General features: G+C 45.9%; 1 protein-coding gene across 1 annotated transcript in view; it reads left to right on the top strand.

The window, feature by feature from the left end:
* Window positions 1-25444, top strand: part of LOC126199149 (UDP-glucosyltransferase 2-like) — a 136672-nt gene that overhangs the window by 41615 nt on the left and 69613 nt on the right. Inside the window, exon 2 of the mRNA XM_049935905.1 lies at window positions 7240-7424. Within this exon, the coding sequence (XP_049791862.1) occupies window positions 7245-7424 (180 nt within the window). The 5' untranslated portion in view covers window positions 7240-7244. The remainder of the gene's footprint in view (window positions 1-7239; window positions 7425-25444) is intronic.

The following is a 25444-nucleotide window of genomic DNA, read 5'->3' on the forward strand; positions in this document are numbered from 1 at the left end:
ACTCGCAGCACATCGAGAAGACGACTGCAGCGCCGTCGAAACATCGTGCATAAAAATGAAGTCTGTAACTCGCCTGTAAACCGAAACTACAGCATTAAAGCGCATCGTCATCCGTACACGGCGACCTAGTGGTTGTGGCATGATGACGGTCTTGACACTGAGTGACTTTCATATAAGATAGTTACTGTCACGGACGATTGAGCCGGCCGGAATGGCCGAGCGGTTCAAGGCGCTTCAGTCTGGAACCGCGCGACCGCTACGGTCGCAGGTTCGAATCCTGCCTCGGGCATGGATGTTTGTGATGTCCTTAGGTTAGTTAGGTTTAAGTAGTTCTAAGTTCTAGGGGACTGATGACCCATAGTGCTCAGAGCCATTTGAACCATTTTGAACGGACGATTGGATGTAGTCGGCCGTGATGAGCCTTGTTTGTGAGGTACTCTAGTTTTATTCTTTGTTTTTAGTTTTCCAGGTGACCTAATTTACAAAACATCATAGAGGTACGCGGTCCGACGAAAACGCGAAGCAACCAGGAAGACATGGCTGGATGTCTTTGTAACTTCGAGGGGTGCATGCGACTGGCGAGAGTATTTAATGATTATGAGTTGTGATTTCTGTGAAGAGTAGAACAGCCACAAGACCGCATTATTGTTGTTCGCGTTTCATGTTACTACCAAGACTAGTGGGTTAAATAAGGGGTGTGAAGAGTGCCAGGTGTTGAGTGATCACTGTGAAGGACACGTAGTTGCCGCATACTCGTGTGAGACAGCGTTATCAGCACAGGGAGAATTTGAAATGGCGCTCTTTGTGGATCTCCATTTTGTCGAAACGAGCAATATCCAGATTTGTAGGGAGTTCGGATGTCACAGTGGCCCGACTCCATGGGATGTGAGGGCAGACGTGTTCGTCGTCAGGATTACAGACGACAGCGTGTGGCCACCACAGGCGGTGATCACCGATTTGTGTACCAAACCTATCATAACCCCTCAACACCTGCGCCTGCCAGCCGAGAGTAAATACCATTGGTCAGAGACTGGGAACAACCAGAACGGGGAATTACCATCCCATCAGTAGGCTGACGTTAACGTCACAACACAGAGAACTTCTCTTATAGCCGTCCCATGACTGGAAAGCGCGGACTCCTGAAGAGTGAGGTCGCATTGTGTTCAGCGATGAATCGCGGTTCTGCGCCTCCCTGATTGTCCATCGTCAGCGAGTATGGCGGCGACATTTCAGTGTTTTTGAGAGCCGCAGCGCTGGTACTCCAACTGTCATGATGTGGGGAGCCATCACGTACGACTTTCTGCGTTCGTGTGTTACCTCTCATGTGCACTATCTTTTTTTCAACAGGAAAATGCTCGTTCTCACTTGGCACATGTCTCTACGAACTGTCTGCAAGATGTTAAGGTATTCCTGTGGCCATCAACATCCCCAGATCTGTCCCTAATAGAACCCCTCAGGGACCCAAATTCTTTACTTGCTGCAGGCTTGACCGTGGGGTTCCTGAGCTGGGGACTGGGATGTGTCACCAGTACTCTGTCACTGTAAGCTCTGGCCATGGTTTAAGGACCACCATGCGGCGCTGAGGTGAAACATTGTGTGTCATAGGGAATGGGGATCTTGGCTCGATTGCCCGGATCGCGAGGACGGAATAAAACCACTATAAAAAAACCACTCACCCTCAAGGTGCGCTGCGCATCTATGAGGTACAAGGCTGTTGAGGTGGAGCAGTCATTAGTGGGCAACTTCTGCTGCACCTCAGCTGTATAAGGCTTACTCAGGCATATGGGGATCTGTTTGAGTGGACCCTTATTTTGCATGTTGCTCATCAGACCAAGATGGAACCCTCGTAATCTCCTTTTCCTCTCAGCATGATGGGAGTATGGCTTAGGAGTACTCACACCCAATCATCCAAACGAATGAAGGAGGGTACCCCACCTAATTATCACAGTCAGTCAGACTTTAGTAACAGAATTAAAGGAGTCGTAAATCAAGATGTGTTTCTGATAATTAAGAGGAAGGAGTGCAGGTCTGAAAAAGTGTCCCCCTTCTATATCCATAAAGGCTTGGAAGGAATTGCTGGCACGTATCAAACGTTTATATAGGGTTTCTTGTTGGTCGAAACTGACTGGTCAAAGCAGGTTGAATTTGTTAAGAAATCACACAAACGTGAATATAATATCGTTGTTGAGATCCACACTTCTCTCAGCTCAAGCAAAAATGTGCTCAGGAACTGTGATATCATGGACGTAGTGGAGCTGAAACAAGAATGGGCATCCAAGGGGATAGTGGATGTGGAGCAACGAACGTGAAGGCATAATGCAGAAGCTGCCACTTTCATTGTCACACTCAGTTGTCCAACACTGCCTGAACATGTTATGCCAGGCTTCGACTTTAAATTAGGCCTTACGTACCAAACCCTATACAGTGCTATAAATGTCAACGTTTTGGCCATACAACCAAGAGTTGCGGCAGTGAAGCGACCTGTGGTAACTGCAGAAACGCAGCCAACGACACTGTGACGGGCTGCTGATCTCCAGCAATCTGCATCAACTGCTCTAGGAATCACCCAATCTGGAGCCAATACTGCCTTGTTTCTGCTGAGGAACACAAAATACAGGAAATAAAAGTGCCCATTTGGACCACCTATCCCAAAGCCAAAAAAGAATATAAGGCGACGAAACCCTTTGTTTTTGCCACTTCTTATGCTTCTATGGTGCAGAAATGAGCTGGAAAAAGAGTCACTGGAACATCGTTACAGCACCAGGTATGAAGACGATGTGATTAGGGAAAAAAACTCAAGGTAAAATACACAAGTGACAAAATATTTTATGGTCGACATCACCAATTGTTTGATTTCATCAAATATTTTAATGCAAGGGGAGAATGATTCGCTAAAAGATATGGCAGACAAAATTGATTCTGTAAAACGAAAGCTAATTCTGTGTGAAACTCAGCTTCAAGTTCATCATATGGAACAATTCTCATAACTCAGTTCACTCATTTCTCGACCAGACGTGTCCATCTTCGTTTCAGTACTTGAAAACTTTCGTCATACGTTCTGAAAGAGATTTCAAGACTTTCTGTGGTGTCACTGCCAGACACCACACTTGCTAGGTGGTAGCTTAAATCGGCCGCGGTCCATTAGTACATGTCGGACCCGCGTGTCGCCACTGTGTGATCGCAGACCGAGCGCCACCACACGGCAGGTCTCGAGAGACGTACGAGAACTCGCCCCAGTTGTACGACGACGTTGCTAGCGACTATACGGACGAAGCCTTTGCTCTCATTTGCCGAGAGACAGTTAGAATAGCCTTCAGCTAAGTTCATGTCTACGACCTAGCAAGGCGCCATTAGCCTTAGATAGCTTGTATCTAAAGAGTCTCACTTGTATCGCCACAATCTCCAGATGTCTCATCAAGAACGATGTATACAAAGGAAGGATTAAAAGTTAAGTAGTCCAGAAGTTACGTATTTTCTTTATAGCATTCATTAAGTCTCCTGTTTCAGACCTCACTCCATCCTTCGTGAGTTAGCGCGTGCATCTTGGCCGCCTCTTTCAATTAGTGTACGTAGTGTTGGCAAGTCTGCCGACACTACACTTTCCACATTGAAGACGTTGTCAGACCATTCTCTCTAGTAGCTGCTTAAGTACCTCCTCATTACCTCCGACTTGAGCTGATAGACGTACACTCTAGCACATGACTGAATGACCTGTTAGTCCAATGCAAGAATTTACCAGGATCTTATAAAATGTTGTCCCAACAGCTACATCCCCAACTGCACAAACAAGTCGGTGAAGGTAGTTCGCTGTTGTTGTGCAAACGGTTTTTTTTTTCTGTTGTGAAATTGAGAAAGTGACCCCAACGTATGACTTTAACACATTTTAACCTGCGGAACACCATGTATTTGTATCACAAATTACAGTTTTAGGTATATTACATACTAGCTTAGTGACGGCTGCTTCGTTCACTTAGTCCGTATGATCTGCACAGATTTTATTCTTTTTCTTTAATCAAATTTTAATGTTGTTCATAAACTGCACTGCCTTCTAAACGTTACACGCTAATTAAGGCCGCAGAAGGATGGTCTTTTCCGAATGGACTTCTGACCACAAAGCGATTCTGGTAGTTGGAGTGGAAGTTTTTTGTTAATCGCCCCTTTTACGTTCTTGTGGTGATATTTCTGTAGGAACTTTCGTCCCCTAACACATATTTCTTTCCATCTAACCGAGAAGTGAAATAGCAATTTTCATATATTTAGTGCTTGTGTTGTTTTGATAGAACGAAATATTTTCTTAATAACTTTCATCCCCTATTTCACCCTCTTTGTGGTTTTCCCAAAAACGGTGCAACACAAATTTTTCTAACAGATGATCCAAATAGAAGTTTTCATAAATATAGCTTTCAAAATGTTTTGATTATGAAAAAATTTCATACAGTTTTTCATCCCATATTTAACTCCCTTAGGGGGCTGAATTTTCAAAAACATCGTAACACCTGTTTCTTTATTTCTAATCGATAAGTCAAATACCAGTTTAAATAGATGTACCTTTCAAAATGCTTTAGTAGTCCTTTGCTAATGAATTATTTCCACTAAAAGTTTCACCCATTATTTTACTGCTTTAGTGGTTTGATTTCCAGAAGTGCTAAAACACGCATTTTTTATTTCTGACTGAGAAACCGATTTTCGTAGTTCTAACTTCAAAATTGCCTTAATAGGGACACATTTTCAAAAAACCCTACTTTACCCATTTCTGGAGTGGAATTTTGAACAAATAAACTATACCTGCAGTGTAAGATCCACACCCTCTCCAAATTTCAATTTTCTATCGTTAGGGGTTTGGGCTAGGCGATGATGAATCAGTGACTGAGTCACTCTGTTAGTGCATTGCCTTTTATATATATTTCCTGTGTAGCTTTGAATCACGTTCTACAGTTTACATTTTGTCTCGAAAGTTTTTTTCTATTAATTCCACATCCATCGAGGTCGTCTTCGATATGTTGAATGCATGGCATGTTCTTTATTTTTCCTATGTCATACTTTTGTGTGTATGAACATGTCCGTAGTATTTAGACTAAGTTTTCTGATGTCTGCTGACATGTTTGATAATTTTGTCTTTTGTGCGGAAAAGATTTGCCCTCAAAGTCCTTTGTTCTACCTTCAGGATGTTTTCCAAATTGCCTGTTGTGTTGTGAATGAGTTTCACTTGCGTACAGAGCTTCAGGTTTGATCACGGTAGCGTAGTGTCTAACCTATGTATGTGCGGACCGTACTTCTTGTTGTAGATGTGTGTGTTCTCCCTTACGCTCTGTTGAGTATCTGTAATCTAACTATATGTGCTTCCTTTTCGAGCCCCGCTGGAGTTTCCCGAGCCGGCCGGTGTGGCCGAGCGGTTCTAGGCGCATCAATCTGGTACCGCGCGATCGCTACGGTCGCAGGTTCGAATCCTGCCTCGGCCATGGATGTGTGTGATGCCCTTAGGTTAGTTAGGTTTAAGTAGTTCTAAGTTCTAGGGGACTGATGACCTGAGATGTTAAGTCCCATAGTGCTCAGAGCCATTTGATTCGTTTTTTTTGTTTTTTTTTCCGAACTTCGTGTTCAGTTTCTGAAAGTTAAATTTAGTGCAAATGAACTCAGTTTCTTCAGGAGCTTTCTCAGCGCATTCGTTGAGGACTTATAACTATTTGATGTTTTTCAATATCCGGTAGTATCGCTGGCGGTCGTTGAAATATCGTTCGTAAAAATGTATATAATATTAATTATTTGTTCGCGGGTCAGAAATATACAAATACACAGACAGACAAACAAACCAGAAACAGAAAAATTTGACTAGGGAAGTACAGTATCTTCGTATCGTACATACTCAGAACTTCGTCACCACCAAGGCATTCGAGACGCCATGAATAGTACCATCCTCTTTGCAAGATGTTAAGCACAAAAGGCATGGAACCATATGCAGTTCGCTCGCCCACATTCACAGCAAGTGTCATAAAAATTAAAGCTCCATTGTACATATTGTCCTATCATCATTCCATTCTGGATCGTCACCATATTAGCGACCTCCATACCATACAGCTTTCACTGTGTCCAAGGGTAACTTGCTCGGCCGATGTCGTCCATCTGTAGTGTTGATGTATTCACTCATCTTCCTCCACAGTTCTAGCTTCGCCTTCTCTGGAGGCCCGCTAAGATTGTTAGATAATCTTCCTCAACCTCAGCCGTTGACATGAACCGTAATGCCACAGGTGGGTGCTTAGAGTCTATTCTTACCAAGAGATGGCAACGCTGTTCCACCAAGGTGATAAATTTTGTCTGTTGGAGTCGGTTTGAGGTAACCTGTAACTGGCCTGCATGTTTCATTGAGCGCTGTACTCATTCTTCTGGTACACGATGATCTGTGCTATACCGGAGAGACACATTTGGCAGAGGAAAAACACAGTGCCCTTGGAAGCGCACAGATTTTTTTTGGGAATGTGAGCTCCATTTTGACCGTGCCAGCTTAGGAATCAGACGTTTCGCTTCTAGATTTTTAGTTTTGTAGTTCTTGCAGTGGTTTTTCGAAGAGTTATGTCAAGCGTTATCCCTAGTTTCCAGTATCACAATGGCGTAATTGAGTTCCAGACCTATTATATGCGGTCGTTGGTCATTGGTGTAGAAGTTGAAGCGAGCGTCTGTGTTCCGTAGTTGGAATGCACAGGCATATGCCTTAGCAGCTCCTGGTCCTACGTCGTTCCAATTACGGTACACTGATAGGGTTCTTAGGTCGTCCAAGCTGTTGTTCTGTGCAGCAAGGCTAGATCATCTGAAGAATGGAGGATGCTTCTTGTATTTGGAGTCAGCGGTTGCTCATTGGTGTAGTAGAGAAGCGGAGCTAGAACACTTCGCTGAGATGGACTGTTTTTCTGTGCTGGCCAGCGATTACGTTGCGCCTGCAACTCAACAAAAACCGAGGATTTTGCAGAAGAGTGCTGCAATATTAAGTGAGATATAGATCTTTTAGTAACCTGTACAATTTAGCATGTGTAGTCAATGAGTGACAGCTTTCATATGCAAAACGTCAATGATGTTCAATGTTCAGCAATAAGTAGGATATAATGTGTACTGGAAATTCAGAAATAAAGATACAATCCTGGCGGTCCTTTGGCAAAAGTAATAAATGAGGCTGCAGGCTCTGAAGAGGGTATCTGTTGATGAAAGCAACAGGCGAATGCATGTTACACTTTCTGTTCTTCTTTGCAGGCAAGATGAAAGCCACTGTCTTCGTTCTCGGGCTTCTGTTCGCTGTGCATGGGACTCTTTCGTCCCGAATCCTCTTCATACAAACTTCGCCGTCAATAAGTCACGCCTTCCCAATAAATAAGATAATAGAGTCTCTGCTGCGCAGGGGCCACCACGTCACCCACATATCTGCTGATCTTCTCGAGGTAAGACCTTTGTTATCGTCGGACGTGAAAGTCTACTTCATCCACTTACTTAGTTTGTACTGTTGTTTAAAAAGGCTTCAATCTTATATTTTATGTGGTTGTCAGACTGACTAGACGAGTCAACAATAGCTTCAGAGGAGCCGCCACAGACTCACAGCAAAAACTTTAAGGAAGTATTCGAAGTTGTAAGTACACATTAAGATGCACTAGTTGTGCACATGTTTGTTGTACCCAACGCAACATGTTTGGGGACGACATGATCCCATTACCAGGATCTATACAAGAAGGGAAACACAAATTGTTACATCGCATTATTACACATACTAATTGTGGCCGTGCGGTTCTAGGCGCTTCAGTCTGGAACCGTGTGACCGCTCCGGTCGCAGGTTCGAATCCTGCCTCGGGCATGGATGTGTGTCATGTCCTTAGGTTAGTTAGGTTTAAGTAGTTCTAAGTTCTAGGGGACTGATGACCACAGATGTTAAGTCCCATAGTGCTCAGAGCCATATGAACCTTTTTTTTATATGTAACAGAAATCTGTCTATATTTATATGTAGTATGACATACCTTATTATTATATCTTTAGACACAGTTAATAATATAATGAAAGCAGTAAATGTGTAAGACTCTCCAACGTGGTATAACGTTCATAATTACCGGTGGCGCTTAACGATCTCACAGAGCTTTGTTGACCAACGAAAGCCAACTGCCAATCACATGCCAAACATTGTTACATTTACATAACTGCCGTCGATACAAAAATCGTTGAACTTCTGTATGTCATGGCACAACAAAACCTGAAAACAAGCAATCCTACACCTTTTTTAATTAGCGTGTATTGATATGTGACTGAACGTAATAATAATTAATATACCATGTTATATGCTCAATGCTTGGGAAGCAATCGAATACTCGTAACTGACGCATGACCCACGTTTCAAAACATGCTTACATTATGTAAATAAATCACACATTTGCACCGCTGGTGTGTCTCACTCTGTACTAATACCGTGCTACACATGTACTACGGAGCCAGGACATAATGACCACTGCCCACCGCGACGTTTAATGCCCCCTGGTGGTGTTACGGGCACGTGACGTGGTAACAAAAGTATGTAGGCGGAGCAGACACGGACGAGGGACAACCCTGGCGAAGACATGGGCTGCAAGTGGGGAAACCCGTGGAGAAGAGCGATTTTGACAAAGGCCAAATAATTATTACGCAGAGCCCTGTGAACGAGTATCTCAAAAACGATGACGCTGGTCGGGTGTTAACGTGTTACTGTCTCAAGCCTCTACGAAAAGAGGTGGAAGGACAGTGAAAGTACCGCTAGGCGCCGGTTCGACGTTGAGAACTCTTCACAGAACGTGAAGTTTGGAGGCTTGTCTGCTCTGTAAAATAGGTTAGATGATGATCTGTGGCATTCCTGCCGAAAGAGCGCAATGCTGGTCAACGCACAAGTGTTTCTGGGCACACCGTTCATGCTGAATATGGAGCTCCGCAGTAGACCACCCTTACGTGTTCACACGTTAACCCAAAATCGTCGCCGGCCGAAGTGGCCGTGCGGTTAAAGGCGCTGCAGTCTGGAACCGCAAGACCGCTACGGTCGCAGGTTCGAATCCTGCCTGGGGCATGGATGTTTGTGATGTCCTTAGGTTAGTTAGGTTTAACTAGTTCTACGGTCTAGGGGACTAATGACCTCAGCAGTTGAGTCCCATAGTGCTCAGAGCCATTTGAACCCAAAATCGTCAATTACGACTGCAGTGGCCACGGGTCCATCGGGATTCGCCGTCGATCAATGGAAAAGTGTCTGCTCTTCGGGTGAATCACATTTTTATTACACTAGGTCTACATCTACATCTACATTCATACTCCGCAAGCCACCCAACGGTGTGTGGCGGAGGGCACTTTACGTGCCACTGTCATTACCTCCCTTTCCTGTTCCAGTCGCGTATGGTTCGCGGGAAGAACGACTGTCTGAAAGCCTCCGTGCGCGCTCTAATCTCTCTCATTTTACATTCGTGATCTCCTCGGGAGGTATAAGTAGGGGGAAGCAATATACTCGATACCTCATCCAGAAACGCATCCTCTCGAAACCTGGCGAGCAAGCTACACCGCGATGCAGAGCGCCTCTCTTGCAGAGTCTGCCACTTGAGTTTATTAAACATCTCCGTAATGCTATCACGGTTACCAAATAACCCTGTGACGAAACGCGCCGCTCTTCTTTGGATCTTCTCTATCTCCTCCGTCAACCCGATCTGGTACGGATCCCACACTGATGAGCAATACTCGAGTATAGGTCGAACGAGTGTTTTGTAAGCCACCTCCTTTGTTGCTGGACTACATTTTCTAAGCACTCTCCCAATGAATCTCAACCTGGTACCCGCCTTACCAACAATTAATTTTATATGATCATTCCACTTCAAATCGTTCCGCACGCATACTCCCAGATATTTTACAGAAGTAACTGCTACCAGTGTTTGTTCCGCTATCATATAATCATACAATAAAGGATCCTTCTTTCTATGTATTCGCAATACATTACATTTGTCGATGTTAAGGGACAGTTGCCACTCCCTGCACCAAGTGCCTATCCGCTGCAGATCTTCCTGCATTTCGCTACAATTTTCTAATGCTGCAACTTCTCTGTATACTACAGCATCATCCGCGAAAAGCCGCATGGAACTTCCGACACTATCTACTAGGTCATTTATATATATTGTGAAAAGCAATGGTCCCATAACACTCCCCTGTGGCACGCCAGAGGTTACCTTAACGTCTGTAGACGTCTCTCCATTGATAACAACATGCTGTGTTCTGTTTGCTAAAAAATCTTCAATCCAGCCACACAGCTGGTCTGATATTCCGTAGGCTCTTACTTTGTTTATCAGGCGACAGTGCGGAACTGTATCGAACGCCTTCCGGAAGTCAAGAAAAATAGCATCTACCTGGGAGCCTGTATCTAATATTTTATGGGTCTCATGAACAAATAACGCGAGTTGGGTCTCACACGATCGCTGTTTCCGGAATCCATGTTGATTCCTACATAGTAGATTCTGGGTTTCCAAAAACGACATGATACTCGAGCAAAAAACATGTTCTAAAATTCTACAACAGATCGACGTCAGAGATATAGGTCTATAGTTTTGCGCATCTGCTCGACGACCCTTCTTGAAGACTGGGACTACCTGTGCTCTTTTCCAATCATTTGGAACCCTCCGTTCCTCTAGAGACTTGCGGTACACGGCTGTTAGAAGGGGGGCAAGTTCTTTCGCGTACTCTGTGTAGAATCGAATTGGTATCCCGTCAGGTCCAGTGGACTTTCCTCTGTTGAGTGATTCCAGTTGCTTTTCTATTCCTTGGACACTTATTTCGATGTCAGCCATTTTTTAGTTTGTGCGAGGATTTAGAGAAGGAACTGCAGTGCGGTCTTCCTCTGTGAAACAGCTTTGGAAAAAGGTGTTTAGTATTTCAGCTTTACGCGTCGTCTCCACAAACTCCGCCATCGAGGTGAACTGTGGCTCGAAACGTGCAGCACGCCACGGACGCAAGCTGGTGGGAGCAGTATTACGCTATGGGAGACATTCTCCTGCGCTTGCGTGGGGCCTGTGGTAGCAATCGAAGGCACGTTGACAGCTGCGAACCACCTGCATCCCTTCATGCTTGATGCGATGTCATCTATCATGCCATGTGTCAGCAGTATAATTGTCCGTGTATCGGAGCCAGAACCGTGCTCCAGTTGTTTGACTATCATTATAGTGAACTCACGTTAATGTCTCTGCGACCAAACTCGCCTGATGTGAATCCTATGGACCCCACCTGTTTCGCTATCTGGCACCACCCCCGCGCAATTAAATGAGCGGCCCGTTATTTACGCGAATTACATGACCTATGCGTAGACGTCTAATGCCATATACTTAGACAAACATACCAACCAACTGTCAGATTCGTGATACGCAGATTCAGTGACGTATTTCGTTCCAAGGACGGACAAGCAAGCTATTAAGCAGGTAGACATAATGTTTTGGCTCATCAGCGTCACGTATATTTGTGAATCATTTATCACGGTAGGTCTGAGAAAGTATACCCAAGGCTGACAAATGTAATTTGGTGCACGTGCCTTATTTTCTCACAGCATGTTTACCTATTCTCTGATTGCCCAATCCGTTCCTAGCGGATGTAACCATGATCCTCCACATGATACCATGCTTTGCTGCTTATGTAATCGTTGACAAACTTGAAATAGTTCTCAGTCTAATTAGGAAATATGTAGAGTGCTCGTGTAAAATCATGCGACACTTAAAACGGGAAATGACGAATTCTGTTCTGAATTCCTTGCAGCATCACATATAGGGTTTGCGAATGCCTGATGTCGTAGCAGACTGTTTGTTACGAGCACCAAGTAAGTATCTGTCATCGCCTCTGGTTTCTTGCGTGCAGCTAATCTATCCATTATCGACAAATTTATGGGTGTCCGATTCTTTAAAAACGAGAAAATCGCTTCATAACATGGTAATTCAAAATCCCTTCAGCGAAACGCCACGCTGACTTCGTGTGTGCATGTCGGTATTGTGGATCGTACGTGCATGAACATCGTTGCTTATGTTTCCGCATATGTAGCCCATCAGCATGTTTCCGCGCACATCACCATCTGCTGCAGTGGGAAACTTTCAGAAACTAAACTAAATTACTTTGAGAAACGAAACATCTTCAGTGGCGAATATAATAATAGCAGTAATGTTTAAACAATGATAGTAACAACGATAAGAACAGTGATAACTTCGTGTGGCTAATCTGTCTGGTGCGGTTCTTTCAACTGGAAGCCAAGTAGTCGACTTTCGTCACACGGTAGCCCTATGAGGCAAGTGGGATCTTCAGGTTAACCTGGAATGAGAACCCCCCTGCCTTTCCTGGCGAATCTTCACACCACTGAGAGGTGAATGATAGGTATGCTGAAATTCCATTTCGATTCTGCGACTTTTCTGTTTCCAGGTGTGGCATTCACACATGACGCTTGGCGCCCCACATAGGTGGCAGGTAGAGAACCATGCACCATGTAGTTGAATACTGAAACCACTGAAGGTATTACAGTCAGTCGTCTGCTAATATCGGATCTTCTTCCATATTGAACTCCGAGCAATACATTTCAGTACTGCTACGTTGATAACGAGGCGATCTGCAACAGAATCCCAAACCACGAAGAAATCCACGTTTCTTCCTCCTCTTTTATGATGTGCTGTTCTGCATTTCGCTGTCGCTCGGCAGTGACGTGTCACAAAGCTTCGTGCAGTACGTTTGTCAGCTTAAATGTCTTCTTATTTCTCGCGACAAAACCCATTACTTGGCTCCAGATCAATTCTGTTGCGTGCAGATTGCAGTGCTGAGGCGACATTTGTAAAAGTCCAGCATTTGTTCAATGTGCTCGCCATCTTGAAAATTGTATCTGTCCTACACGAAAATGGGCATATTCAAACAAAGAGTTGGATTTTTCAGTTTTCTCCGAAAAACTTAATTATGTAATGTTTTCTTAACTTCATCAGTCTTTAATAGTCTTTTATAAAATATCGATGATTAACAATGTCGGATTTGCAGTGAAAACCAGAATTTTGCGTGCGAAGAATATAATAATTCCAATCCCAAAGAAAGCAGGTGTTGACAGATGTGAAAATTACTGAACTATCAGTTTAATAAGTTCAAAAAAATGGTTCAAATGGCTCTGAGCACTATGGGACTCAACTGCTGAGGTCATTAGTCCCCTAGAACTTAGAACTAGTTAAACCTAACTAACCTAAGGACATCACACAGATCCATGCCCGAGGCAGGATTCGAACCTGCGACCGGAGCGGTCTCGCGGTTCCAGACTGCAGCGCCAGAACCGCGCGACCACTGTTTAATAAGTCACAGCTGCAAAGTACTAACACGAATTCTTTACAGACGAATAGAAAAACTGGTAGAAGCTGACCTCGGGGAAGATCACTTTGGATTCCGTAGAAATATTGGAACGCGTGATGCAATACTGACCTTACGACTTAACTGAGAAGAAAGATGAAGGAAATGCAAACCTACGTTTCCAGCATTTGTAGATTTAGAGAAAGCTTTTGACAATGTTGACTGGAATACTCTCTTTCAAATTTTAAAGGTGGCAGAGGTAAAATACAGGGAGCGAAAGGCTATTTACAATTTGCACAGAAACCCGATGGCAGTTATAAGAGTCGAAGGGCATGAAAGGGAAGCAGTGGTTGGGAAGGGAGTGAGACAGTGTTGTAGCCTCTCCCCGATGTTATTCAATCTGTATATTGAGCAAGCAGTAAAGGAAACAAAAGAAAAATTCGGAGTAGGTATTAAAATTCATGGAGAAGAAATAAAAACTTTGAGTCTCGCCGATGACATTGTAATTCTGTCAGAGACAGCAAAGGGTCAGAGACAGCAAAGGACTTGGAAGAGCAGTTGAACGGAATGGACAGTGACTTGAAAGGAGGATATAAGATGAACATCAACAAAAGCAAAACGAGGATAATGGAATGTAGTCGAATAAACTCGGGTGATGCTGAGGAAATTAGATTAGGAAATGAGACACTTAAAGTAGTAAAGGAGTTTTGCTATGTGGGGAGCAAAATAACTGATGATGGTCGAAGTAGAGAAGATATAAAATGTAGCTGGCAATGGCAGGGAAAGCGTTTCTGAAAAAGAGAAATTTGTTAACATCGAGTATAGATTTAAATGTCAGGAAGTCATTTCTGAAAGTATTTGTATGGAGTGTAGCTATGTATGGAAGTGAAACATGGACGATAAATAGTTTGGACAAGAAGAGAATAGAAGCTTTCGAAATGTGGTGCTACAGAAGATGTGGTGCTACCATCATCTGTTATTTTGCTCCCTAAATAGCAAAACTCCTTTAGTAGTTTATGTGTCTCATTTCCTAATCTAATCCCCTCAGCATCACCCGATTTAATTTGACTACATTCCATTATCCTAGTTTTGCTTTTGTTGATGTTCATCTTACATCCTCCTTTCAAGACACTGTCCATTCCGTTCAACTGCTCTTCCAAGTCCTTTGCTGTCTCTGACAGAATTACAATATCATCGGCGAACCTCACAGTTATTACTTCTTCTCCATGAATTTTAATACCTACACCGAATTTTTCTTTTGTTTCCTTTACTGCTTGCTCAATATACAGATTGAATAACATCGGGGAGAGGCTACAACCCTGTCTCACTCCTTTCCCAACCACTGCTTCCCTTTCATGTCTCTTGACTCTTACAACTGCCATCTGGTTTCTGTACAAATTGTAAATAGCCTTTCGCTCCCTGTATTTTACCCCTGTCACCTTCAGAATTTGAAAGAGAGTATTCCAGTTAACGTTGTCAAAAGCTTTCTCTAAGTCTACAAATGCTAGAAACGTAGGTTTGCCTTTTCTTAATCTTTCTTCTAAGATAAGTCGTAAGGTTAGTATTGCCTCATGTGTTCCAACATTTCTACGGAATCCAAACTGATCTTCCCCGAGGTCCGCTTCTACCAGTTTTTCCATTCGTCTGTAAAGAATTCGCGTTAGTATTTTGCAGCTGTGACTTATTAAACTGATAGTTCGGTAATTTTCGCATCTGACAACACCTGCTTTCTTTGGGATTGGAATTATTATATTCTTCTTGAAGTCTGTGGGTATTTCGCCTGTCTCATACATCTTACTCACCAGATGGTAGAGTTTTGTCATGACTGACTCTCCCAAGGCCATCAGTAGTTCTAATGGAATGTTGTCTACTCCCGGGGCCTTGTTTCGACTCAGGTCTTTCAGTGCTCTGTCAAACTCTTCACGCAGTATCTTATCTCCCATTTCATCTTCATTTACATCCTCTTCCATTTCCATAATATTGTCCTCAAGTACATCGCCCTTGTATAAACCCTCTATATACTCGTTCCACCTTTCTGCCTTCCCTTCTTTGCTTAGAACTGGGTTGCCATCTGAGCTCTTGAAGTGGTTCTCTTCTCTCGAAAGGTCTCTCTAATTTTCCTGTAGGCAGTATCTATCTTACCCCTAGTGAGACAAGCCTCTACATCCTTACATTTGTCCTCTAGCCATGCCTGCTTAGCCATTTTGCACTTCCTGTCGATCTCATTTTTGAGACGTTTGTATTCCTTTTTGCCTGCTTCATTTATTGCATTTTTATATTTTCTCCTTTAATCAATTAAATTCAATATTTCATCTGTTACACAAGGATTTCTATTAGCCCTCGTCTTTTTACCTACTTGATCCTCTGCTGCCTTCACTACTTCATCCCTCAGAGCTACCCATTCTTCTTCTACTGTATTTCTTTCCCCAATTCCTGTCAATTGTTCCCTTATGCTCTCCCTGAAACTCTCTACAACCTCTGGTTCTTTCAGTTTATCCAGGTCCCATCTCCTTAAATTCCCACCTTTTTGCAGTTTCTTCAGTTTCAATCTGCAGTTCATAACCAATAGATTGTGGTCAGAATCCACATCTGCCCCTGGAAATGCCTTACAATTTAAAACCTGGTTCCTAAATCTCTGTCTTACCATTATATAATATATCTGATACCTTTTAGTACCTCCAGGATTCTTCCAGGTATACAACCTTCTTTTATGATTCTTGAACCAAGTGTTAGCTGTGATTAAGTTATGCTCTGTACAAAATTCTACAAGGCGGCTTCCTCTTTCATTTCTTCCCCCCAATCCATATTCACATACTATGTTTCCTTCTCTCCCTTTTCCTACACTCGAATTCCAGTCACCCATGACTATTAAATTTTCGTCTCCCTTCACTACCTGAATAATTTCTTTTATCTCGTCATACATTTCATCAATTTCTTCATCATCTGCAGAGCTAGTTGGCATATAAACTTGTACTACTGTAGTAGGCATGGGCTTTGTGTCTATCTTGGCCACAATAATGCGTTCACTATGCTGTTTGTAGTAGCTAACCCGCACTCCTATTTGTATATTCATTATTAAACCTACTCCTGCATTACCCCTATTTGATTTTGTATTTATAACCCTGTAATCAGCTGACCAAAAGTCTTGTTCCTCCTGCCACCGAACTTCACTAATTCCCACTATATCTAACTTTAACCTATCCACTTCCGTTTTTAAATTTTCTAACCTACCTGCCCGATTAAGGGATCTGACATTCCACGCTCCGATCCGTAGAATGCCAGTTTTCTTTCTCCTGATAACGACGTCCTCTTGAGTAGTCCCCGCCCGGAAATCCGAATGGGGGACTATTTTACCTCCGGAATATTTTACCCAAGAGGACGCCATCATCATTTCATCATACAGTAAAGCTGCATGTCCTCGGGAAAAATTACGGCTGTAGTTTCCCCTTGCTTTCAGCCGTTCGGAGTACCAGCACAGCAAGGCCGTTTTGGTTAATGTTACAAGGCCAGATCAGTCAATCATCCAGACTGTTGCCCCTGCAACTACTGAAAAGGCTGCTGCCCCTCTTCAGGAACCACATGTTTGTCTGGCCTCTCAACAGATACCCCTCCGTTGTGGTTGCACCTACGGTACGGCCATCTGTATCGCTGAGGCACGCAAGCCTCCCCACCAACGGCAAGGTCCATGGTTCATGGGGGGACACACTACTTAATCTAACTTAAACTAACTTACACCATGGACGACACTCACACCCATGCCTGAGGGAGGACTCGAACCTCCGACGGGGGGGAGCCGCACGGACCGTGACAAGGCGCTGTAGACGGCGCGACTACCCGGCGCGGCCAAATCTGTGTCAGGAGTGGTACTTTGGGTTCTTGACTATTGCACAGTGTTGGTCGTTAATGTATTGCCAGAATTCGAGGGCAGATTTGTCACCACCACCAGACAGGTGGTGGAGCGTGCCCCCTAAATCCAAGTCACTGTGTAGGTCTTTGCACGCGGAAAACAGTTCATATCCGGGAATGTTTCGAACCGCCGCCCGGCATCACACATCATTATCATCGCACGACGCTCGCCGAATCCGCCACACTTACAATTACGATTCGCGTTCTTATTTCTATTATATACTGTTTCTCGAAAAGCGTCAAAGCTGATTTTTCTGTGTAATCTGTTTCTCGCCAGTAACGGTGTTCCGCGCGCCTGTTTCACTACGGAGCAGGTAGCAGCGTGATCCATTTTCACGGTACGTATGAACAGCTAAGCAATCAGAGGACAAGTAGCATTTACAGAGACTGTGACTGTATGTAATTTTTGAAATAAAAATCAGTTAGCTAAAGAATGATTGAGAAAAAGGTTGATGGCTGTCAATACATCAGAACGTCTTAAAAGTTTCATTTACAGTGACCTAGTGTGACATCTCACACTTGAGTCTGACCTAATGCCGAGAACGGAACAACAGCTGTGTACGAGGGCTACGGCTGCTGACGCAGTTATCGCGCCTCTGCGCGAGCGAACAATGCTGTACGTTACGAGAATGGCGGAATGTAGCGAGGTAACGCTTACCGTAAGTGGTTTGAAACGTGCAAATAGTAATGCACTGAAAAGGAAAATTGGCAGGATATTAAGAGGAAAAGTCTTCGCGATGATGGATTGGATCATAAATCACGAAATGGAAAGCTACACTCCTGGAAATGGAAAAAAGAACACATTGACACCGGTGTGTCAGACCCACCATACTTGCTCCGGACACTGCGAGAGGGCTGTACAAGCAATGATCACACGCACGGCACAGCGGACACACCAGGAACCGCGGTGTTGGCCGTCGAATGGCGCTAGCTGCGCAGCATTTCTGCACCGCCGCCGTCAGTGTCAGCCAGTTTGCCGTGGCATACGGAGCTCCATCGCAGTCTTTAACACTGGTAGCATGCCGCGACAGCGTGGACGTGAACCGTATGTGCAGTTGACGGACTTTGAGCGAGGGCGTATAGTGGGCATGCGGGAGGCCGGGTGGACGTACCGCCGAATTGCTCAACACGTGGGGCGTGAGGTCTCCACAGTACATCGATGTTGTCGCCAGTGGTCGGCGGAAGGTGCACGTGCCCGTCGACCTGGGACCGGACCGCAGCGACGCACGGATGCACGCCAAGACCGTAGGATCCTACGCAGTGCCGTAGGGGACCGCACCGCCACTTCCCAGCAAATTAGGGACACTGTTGCTCCTGGGGTATCGGCGAGGACCATTCGCTACCGTCTCCATGAAGCTGGGCTACGGTCCCGCACACCGTTAGGCCGTCTTCCGCTCACGCCCCAACATCGTGCAGCCCGCCTCCAGTGGTGTCGCGACAGGCGTGAATGGAGGGACGAATGGAGACGTGTCGTCTTCAGCGATGAGAGTCGCTTCTGCCTTGGTGCCAATGATGGTCGTATGCGTGTTTGGCGCCGTGCAGGTGAGCGCCACAATCAGGACTGCATACGACCGAGGCACACAGGGCCAACACCCGGCATCATGGTGTGGGGAGCGATCTCCTACACTGGCCGTACACCACTGGTGATCGTCGAGGGGACACTGAATAGTGCACGGTACATCCAAACCGTCATCGAACCCATCGTTCTACCATTCCTAGACCGGCAAGGGAACTTGCTGTTCCAACAGGACAATGCACGTCCGCATGTATCCCGTGCCACCCAACGTGCTCTAGAGGGTGTAAGTCAACTACCCTGGCCAGCAAGATCTCCGGATCTGTCCCCCATTGAGCATGTTTGGGACTGGATGAAGCGTCGTCTCACGCGGTCTGCACGTCCAGCACGAACGCTGGTCCAACTGAGGCGCCAGGTGGAAATGGCATGGCAAGCCGTTCCACAGGACTACATCCAGCATCTCTACGATCGTCTCCATGGGAGAATAGCAGCCTGCATTGCTGCGAAAGGTGGATATACACTGTACTAGTGCCGACATTGTGCATGCTCTGTTGCCTGTGTCTATGTGCCTGTGGTTCTGTCAGTGTGATCATGTGATGTATCTGACCCCAGGAATGTGTCAATAAAGTTTCCCCTTCCTGGGACAATGAATTCACGGTGTTCTTATTTCAATTTCCAGGAGTGTAGTTCCTACGAAACAGCCTCCATCGCAGATGAGTGGAATAACGCTGAATCGGTTTTCTAAAAATGCTTATGTCTATAGAGTAGCGTATAAGTTCCGAATAGCGGCCTATGTGCCATGTACAGTACATGGCTATAACGACGTACTTTATGCTCATCTTCAGAAAACATTAGAGGAAAAACATGTATCGTGAATAAAATAAACTACAGTTTTGTCGTTATCATCGACGAAAAAACATAATACACTCCCTGCGCACTGCTATATTATTAAAATAGAATGTGAAATGTGATAATTCTGTTGAATATTAGGTTGTAATATTGACTGCATGATTCAGGATCATGTATGCATTGCACAAATGTGTTCAAAAGGAGGATGCAAGGACATAAGCCTGGAAATTAAGATAAAGCTGTATGAAGACTAAAACTTCCTGGCAGATTAAAACTGTGTGCCCGACCGAGACTCGAACTCGGGACCTTTGCCTTTCGCGGGCAAGTGCTCTACCAACTGAGCTACCGAAGCACGACTCACGCCCGGTACTCACAGCTTTACTTCTGGCAGTACCTCGTCTCCTATCTTCCAAACTTTACAGAAGCTCTCCTGCGAACCTTGCAGAACTAGCACTCCTGAAAGAAACGATATTGCGGAGACATGGCTTAGCCACAGCCTGGGGGATGTTTCCAGAATGAGATTTTCACTCTGCAGCGAAGTGTGCGCTGATATGAAACTTCCTGGCAGATTAAAACTGTGTGCCCGACCGAGAAGGCAGAAGTGAAGCTGTGAGGAGGGGGCGTGAGTCGTGCTTCGGTAGCTCAGGTGGTGGTCCGCTGTTAGCAGCGGTGGGGCAAGGTCGTCGTGCCTGTGTCCCCCTGTTAGCGCACCGCGCGCGCGAGTGTTTACTGTTGACATTCCGCTGCGGCGAGTGTCACGCGTCCGTGTCTCGGTAGTGCCATGGCGCACTCGTATCGCAAGTCCACCATTAAGATCACATTTCAAGCGGACTATGCAAGACCTCGAGCACTTGACATTGAACGTTTCATCCGGGAAGAACTTCATATTGCACCTCAAGACATCATTGGGATCCACTTTTCTATAACACAAAGTGTCGTCTACATAAAAATGATCAATGAAAAGGCGTGCACTGATGTTGTGTGTCGACACGCTCATGGACTTAAATTCAAGCATTCTGATGGTCACATAGGAACTGTCACGATCGACCACGCTGGATTAGGCCTTCGCACTCTGAGGGTCTTCGAGCTGCCATTCGAAGTCCCGCCAGATGTTGTGGTGACAGCTTTCAAACCGTACGGCAACGTGCTAAGCCACTTGGCTGAAAAATGGCAAACGTTTGAAACGTACCCCGTCTTAAATGGAGTGCGCCAAATTAAGATTGAACTGACGAAGCATGTGCCATCCTATTTAGTAATTGGCGGCTGCAGAGCCATTGTCATGTACGACGGACAACCGCGTACTTGCGCCGGCTGTGGCCAGGAAGGACATGTTCGATCGGCCTGCATTCAACGCCGACTGACTCAGACACCGGTTGGTGAAGTTCCATCCCCGGCGACGCCTACTTCACTCCCCATCACTTATGCAGCGGCTGCAACCGCAACAGCTGTTCCTCGGATACAATTTCTGAGCCTCAGTCTGACAACATCACTTCTGCTTCTGAACATGCGCGCGAGCGCTCTACTGACAGAACTAATCAACAGTTACCAATTGCTGCATCTGATTCTTGGGCGGATGATGTCGAGGATGAGCCACAGCACCGGGAGGATGCCGAAGGCAGAGATGCTCCCGCGGCTGTACCCAGCACCGACCAACAACAGTGACTACGGCTGTATCGTCAGCCTCTGTGGGGCCGCCCCTGCCGCCCACGCCTGGCCTCCTACACAACCCAGTTGCCGACCTGGCTGACCAAACGTACCGTCTAGCGACGATTAACATCAACAACATACGTGCCCGACATAAACTAAAGATGCTACAGGACCTGCACAACGCAGCAGATATCGACATTGCGCTCCTTCAAGAGGTGTATGTCACAGACTTCAAGGGACCCTATGGCTACAAGACTTGGGTCTCACATGCGTCTGCAAATGGCAGTGGTGTGGCGATCCTCCTCCGCGAAGGTATATCCGCAGACGACGTCGAGTATCTCCCTGACGCCAGAGGCATGGCTCTTACTATCCAAGGAGTCAAACTTATTAACATCTATGCACCGTCAGGATCTGGTCGGCGTCGGGAACGATCCACCTTTTTCGCTCATACAATCACGCCCCTCTTTATGGGCCGTCAGGACGCCTTGATAATGGGAGGGGACTTTAACTGTAGCCAAGCACCTAAGGATCAGTTACCACATCATTCTCCCTGCGCAGAACTTACGACAATTATAAATAATCTGCAATTGGTGGACTCGTGGGAACTTGTTTGTGGCGATCGGCCCGGATTTACTCACTACACCAGCCATTCCTCCAGCCGCATCGACCGGATTTACATCTCGCGCTCCATAGCGGTGGGGACAAGAGCTGCCGAAGTTTGGCCCACAGCTTTTTCTGACCGCGAAGCCTACATCTGCGCTATTACCCTCGGCCGCCAGAAGGTATGGCACAGCCGCGGTCCTTGGAAGTTGAACGCCGCCCACCTCGCTTCTCAGGAATGCCGCCGCCTTATAGAGAACACGTGGGACTCTTGTAGCCGCCGGCGTGGTACCTACCGGTCTACACTGTCGTGGTGGTTACTCTGCGCCAAACCAGCCCTCCGGAAGACCTTGATAGGCTACGGCCGAGATGTTGCAGCATGGAAGAGACATACCACGGACTTTTACTACAGCATCTTAATGGAATGTACGACACTGCCGTATTCACCTGCACGGCAGATGACGGTGAACCGTGCCAAGGCACAGATCATCAGATTAACACGTTGCCACCTTGAGGGTGCGATCGTCAGAGCGCGCACTCAAGACAGAATGGCCCAGGAGGAACCGTCTATGTACCACGTCACTGCAGAACGACGGCGCCGACGCAGGACACTGATCCACGCTATCACGACGGAAGACGGACGACGCCTTGATACCCCGCGCGACATAGGAAACGCCCTTCATGCTCACTACACTAGGCTGTACTCGGAACATCGACATCCCCCAGAGGTGATCGCCGAAGTCTCTCAACTCACTTATGGCTCGATCTCTCCGACAGCGGCGGCGGATTTGACTGCAGATGTAACGGAAGAGGAAATCATTGAAGCAATACAGGCTGGGGCTGCTCATAAGTCCCCGGGACCTGATGGCCTTCCTCTGGAATTTTACCGGACGTATCAACAATTGCTGGCACCAGCATGGACTGATATTTGCCGCGATCTTATGTCTCCCACGACGCAGATACCTGGGACCTTCCTAGAAGGACTGATTGTGCCCATACACAAACCACGAGGCGGATCCAGGATCAGTGACTATCGGCCCTTGACCTTACTCAACAGTGACTTGAAGATTTTCACCCGGCTTCTGGCGGCACGCCTAAAGCGATCAGTACGATGTGTTGTGTCGCAGGACCAGGCATCGTTAGGTGGTGACCATAATATTCGCACTGCATTGTGCCGATATAGAGATATGATCGCGCTAGCCAAAGCTCGCCAACTGCGAGGAGTTTTGGCCTCACTCGACTTTAGCCAGGCCTTTGACAGAGTCGACCACACATTTTTGATGGAGGTACTGCGACACATGGGGTATCCGGACGTCATAGTTAATGTACTGATGCGTCTCCTACGCGGCGTGACGTCCAAGGTGTTATATAATGGCCGTCTTACGCCGCAGATACAGATCCAGCGATCGGTGCGACAAGGCTGCCCTCTTTCGGCGATATTGTACGCCCTCGTCTTGGAACCACTCCTCTGCGGCCTCCGACAACGCCTGACTGGAATATCCCTTGGTGGACACACTTTTTGCTGCACTGCCTATGCGGATGATCTGGTACCCCTTCTTCGCAACAATGACGAAGTTCGTGCAGCACTGGCGTGGGTGGCGACCTACGGCGCGGCATCGGGGAGCCATCTCAATCTCCACAAATCACACGCCCTGTCTATAGGCAGAGGCCTACCCGACGAGAGTGTCGCACCGCTAAGAATCAGTGACACAATCCGCTGTCTTGGCATTGATTTCACATCTGACATGAAGCGTTCAACAGCCCTTAACTACAGGCGTTTATTGAATCAGATGAGAGCAGGAATAAGTGACCACCGTTTGCGACATCTAGACCTCCTGCAACGGACACGATATGCTAACGTCTATTTGGCGTCACGTATCCTTCATTTTGCACAGATACTCCCCGTACCACCTACCCTGGCTCACCGCATGTTGGCGGTTTTGGGATCCTTTGTTAATACGGGCATGTTATTTAAGATTCGTTACGAGTTCCTAACCCTCCCGAGGAGCAGAGGGGGTTTAGGCCTTTGTCATGTTCAGAACAGAGCGAAGGCCCTGTTCGTCAGCTGTCACCTGCAACTGTGGCGACGAAGTCCGACGTGCCTCACAAGTCTCTTACTGGAAGCCTTACGACCAATCTCACTCGCACCCCCTGTGATGATATCGGACATCCCAGCACCTTTCTTCTACATTAGCCAGTTCTTCCTTGAATTAAGCTACATCCGCACCGCACTACTACCCACACGCTTGATGATGACGAGGGCGGTATATGCTGCCATGCAAATGGACAGGATGCCGAATGTGATTGAAAGCAAACACCCCAACACCAAGTGGCGCACGGTGTGGCAGGCAGTGAATGCCACCACCCTTGATACTGGCGTGCAGTCTGCATGGTACGTAACTGTTAATGGGAAACAGTTGTGACAGTCCCGCCTACATCCACCTAGCTGATTCACCATTGTGTGCCACATGCCAAGTGATTGACACGGATGAACATCGTTTCGAATGCGGGTCGGCAAAGGACGTTTGGTATTTGGTGCGTCAGATATTGGCTTTTCTCACACGCACGACTCCCGACAGGATCACTACCCGATCACTTCTTTTCCCTGATAAGATTTATTTCCCAAGAGCAAAAACGAACTCTGTGACGTGGATCAGCGGCCACGCTGTTCACTACCTCTTCGGTAATGGCGAAAAGACAGTACCCGATTTTTGGTATTACCTCAACGAACGACATTGTGCGATCGTCAAGAACCCTAAATATAGGCAATATTTTTCTAATTTCCTTTGGAGCGCATTCCATAATCCGCCTCGCAGCTGGATTATCGATGACGTGAGAAGATAACCATAGCACCTCTTCCCAGTTCCTTTTTTTTATGAGATTGAACAAACAACGGAAACAACACAGCAACGAGAAGACAGTCATCGAAAAATTCGCAGCGGGCTATAGTATGGAGCATCCTTTGTCGTAACGGGACGACTTCCTATTATTCTGTTTATGTAGCCGAAGAGGAACGGCCTTCCTTTTATCCATTTGTATACAAATAAACTAAAAATAAAAAAAAGCAGAAAAACAAACCTTCCAAAATCATTTTTTCCCTTTTTTCATTTTGTTCAAAAAAACAAACAAAAAAAACGCAAATAGCAGGACCATATTCATTCAGTCTGTGAGAAGGAGGTCAGTTAGAGAATCTCAACAAACTTTACACCAAAAAAAAAAAAAAAAAAAAAAAGTTGGTAGAGCACTTGCCCGCGAAAGGCAAAGGTCCCGAGTTCGAGTCTCGGTCGGGCAAACAGTTTTAATCTGCCAGGAAGTTTCATATCAGCGCACACTCCGCTGCAGAGTGAAAATCTCATTCTGTATGAAGACTATCATGCCTTGACGAACGAAGAGCAGTCCATTTACTTGATAAACTCCATGGAAATAGGCGTGCCAGCCATACGAAAGGAGGCAAGACAGACGATACCTCACGGAAACAAACTACTTTCAAATACTATGTCCAGTCAAAAGAAGAACGTGTCAAAAACCATTGATTGACATATACTGCATCACGCAACACGAATACAGAGTCTTCAGCGTAAACTAAAGGATGGAATGACCATTCCTAACAGAGGT

This window comes from Schistocerca nitens, chromosome 8 (assembly GCF_023898315.1).
Source record: "Schistocerca nitens isolate TAMUIC-IGC-003100 chromosome 8, iqSchNite1.1, whole genome shotgun sequence".
NCBI lineage: Eukaryota > Metazoa > Arthropoda > Insecta > Orthoptera > Acrididae > Schistocerca > Schistocerca nitens.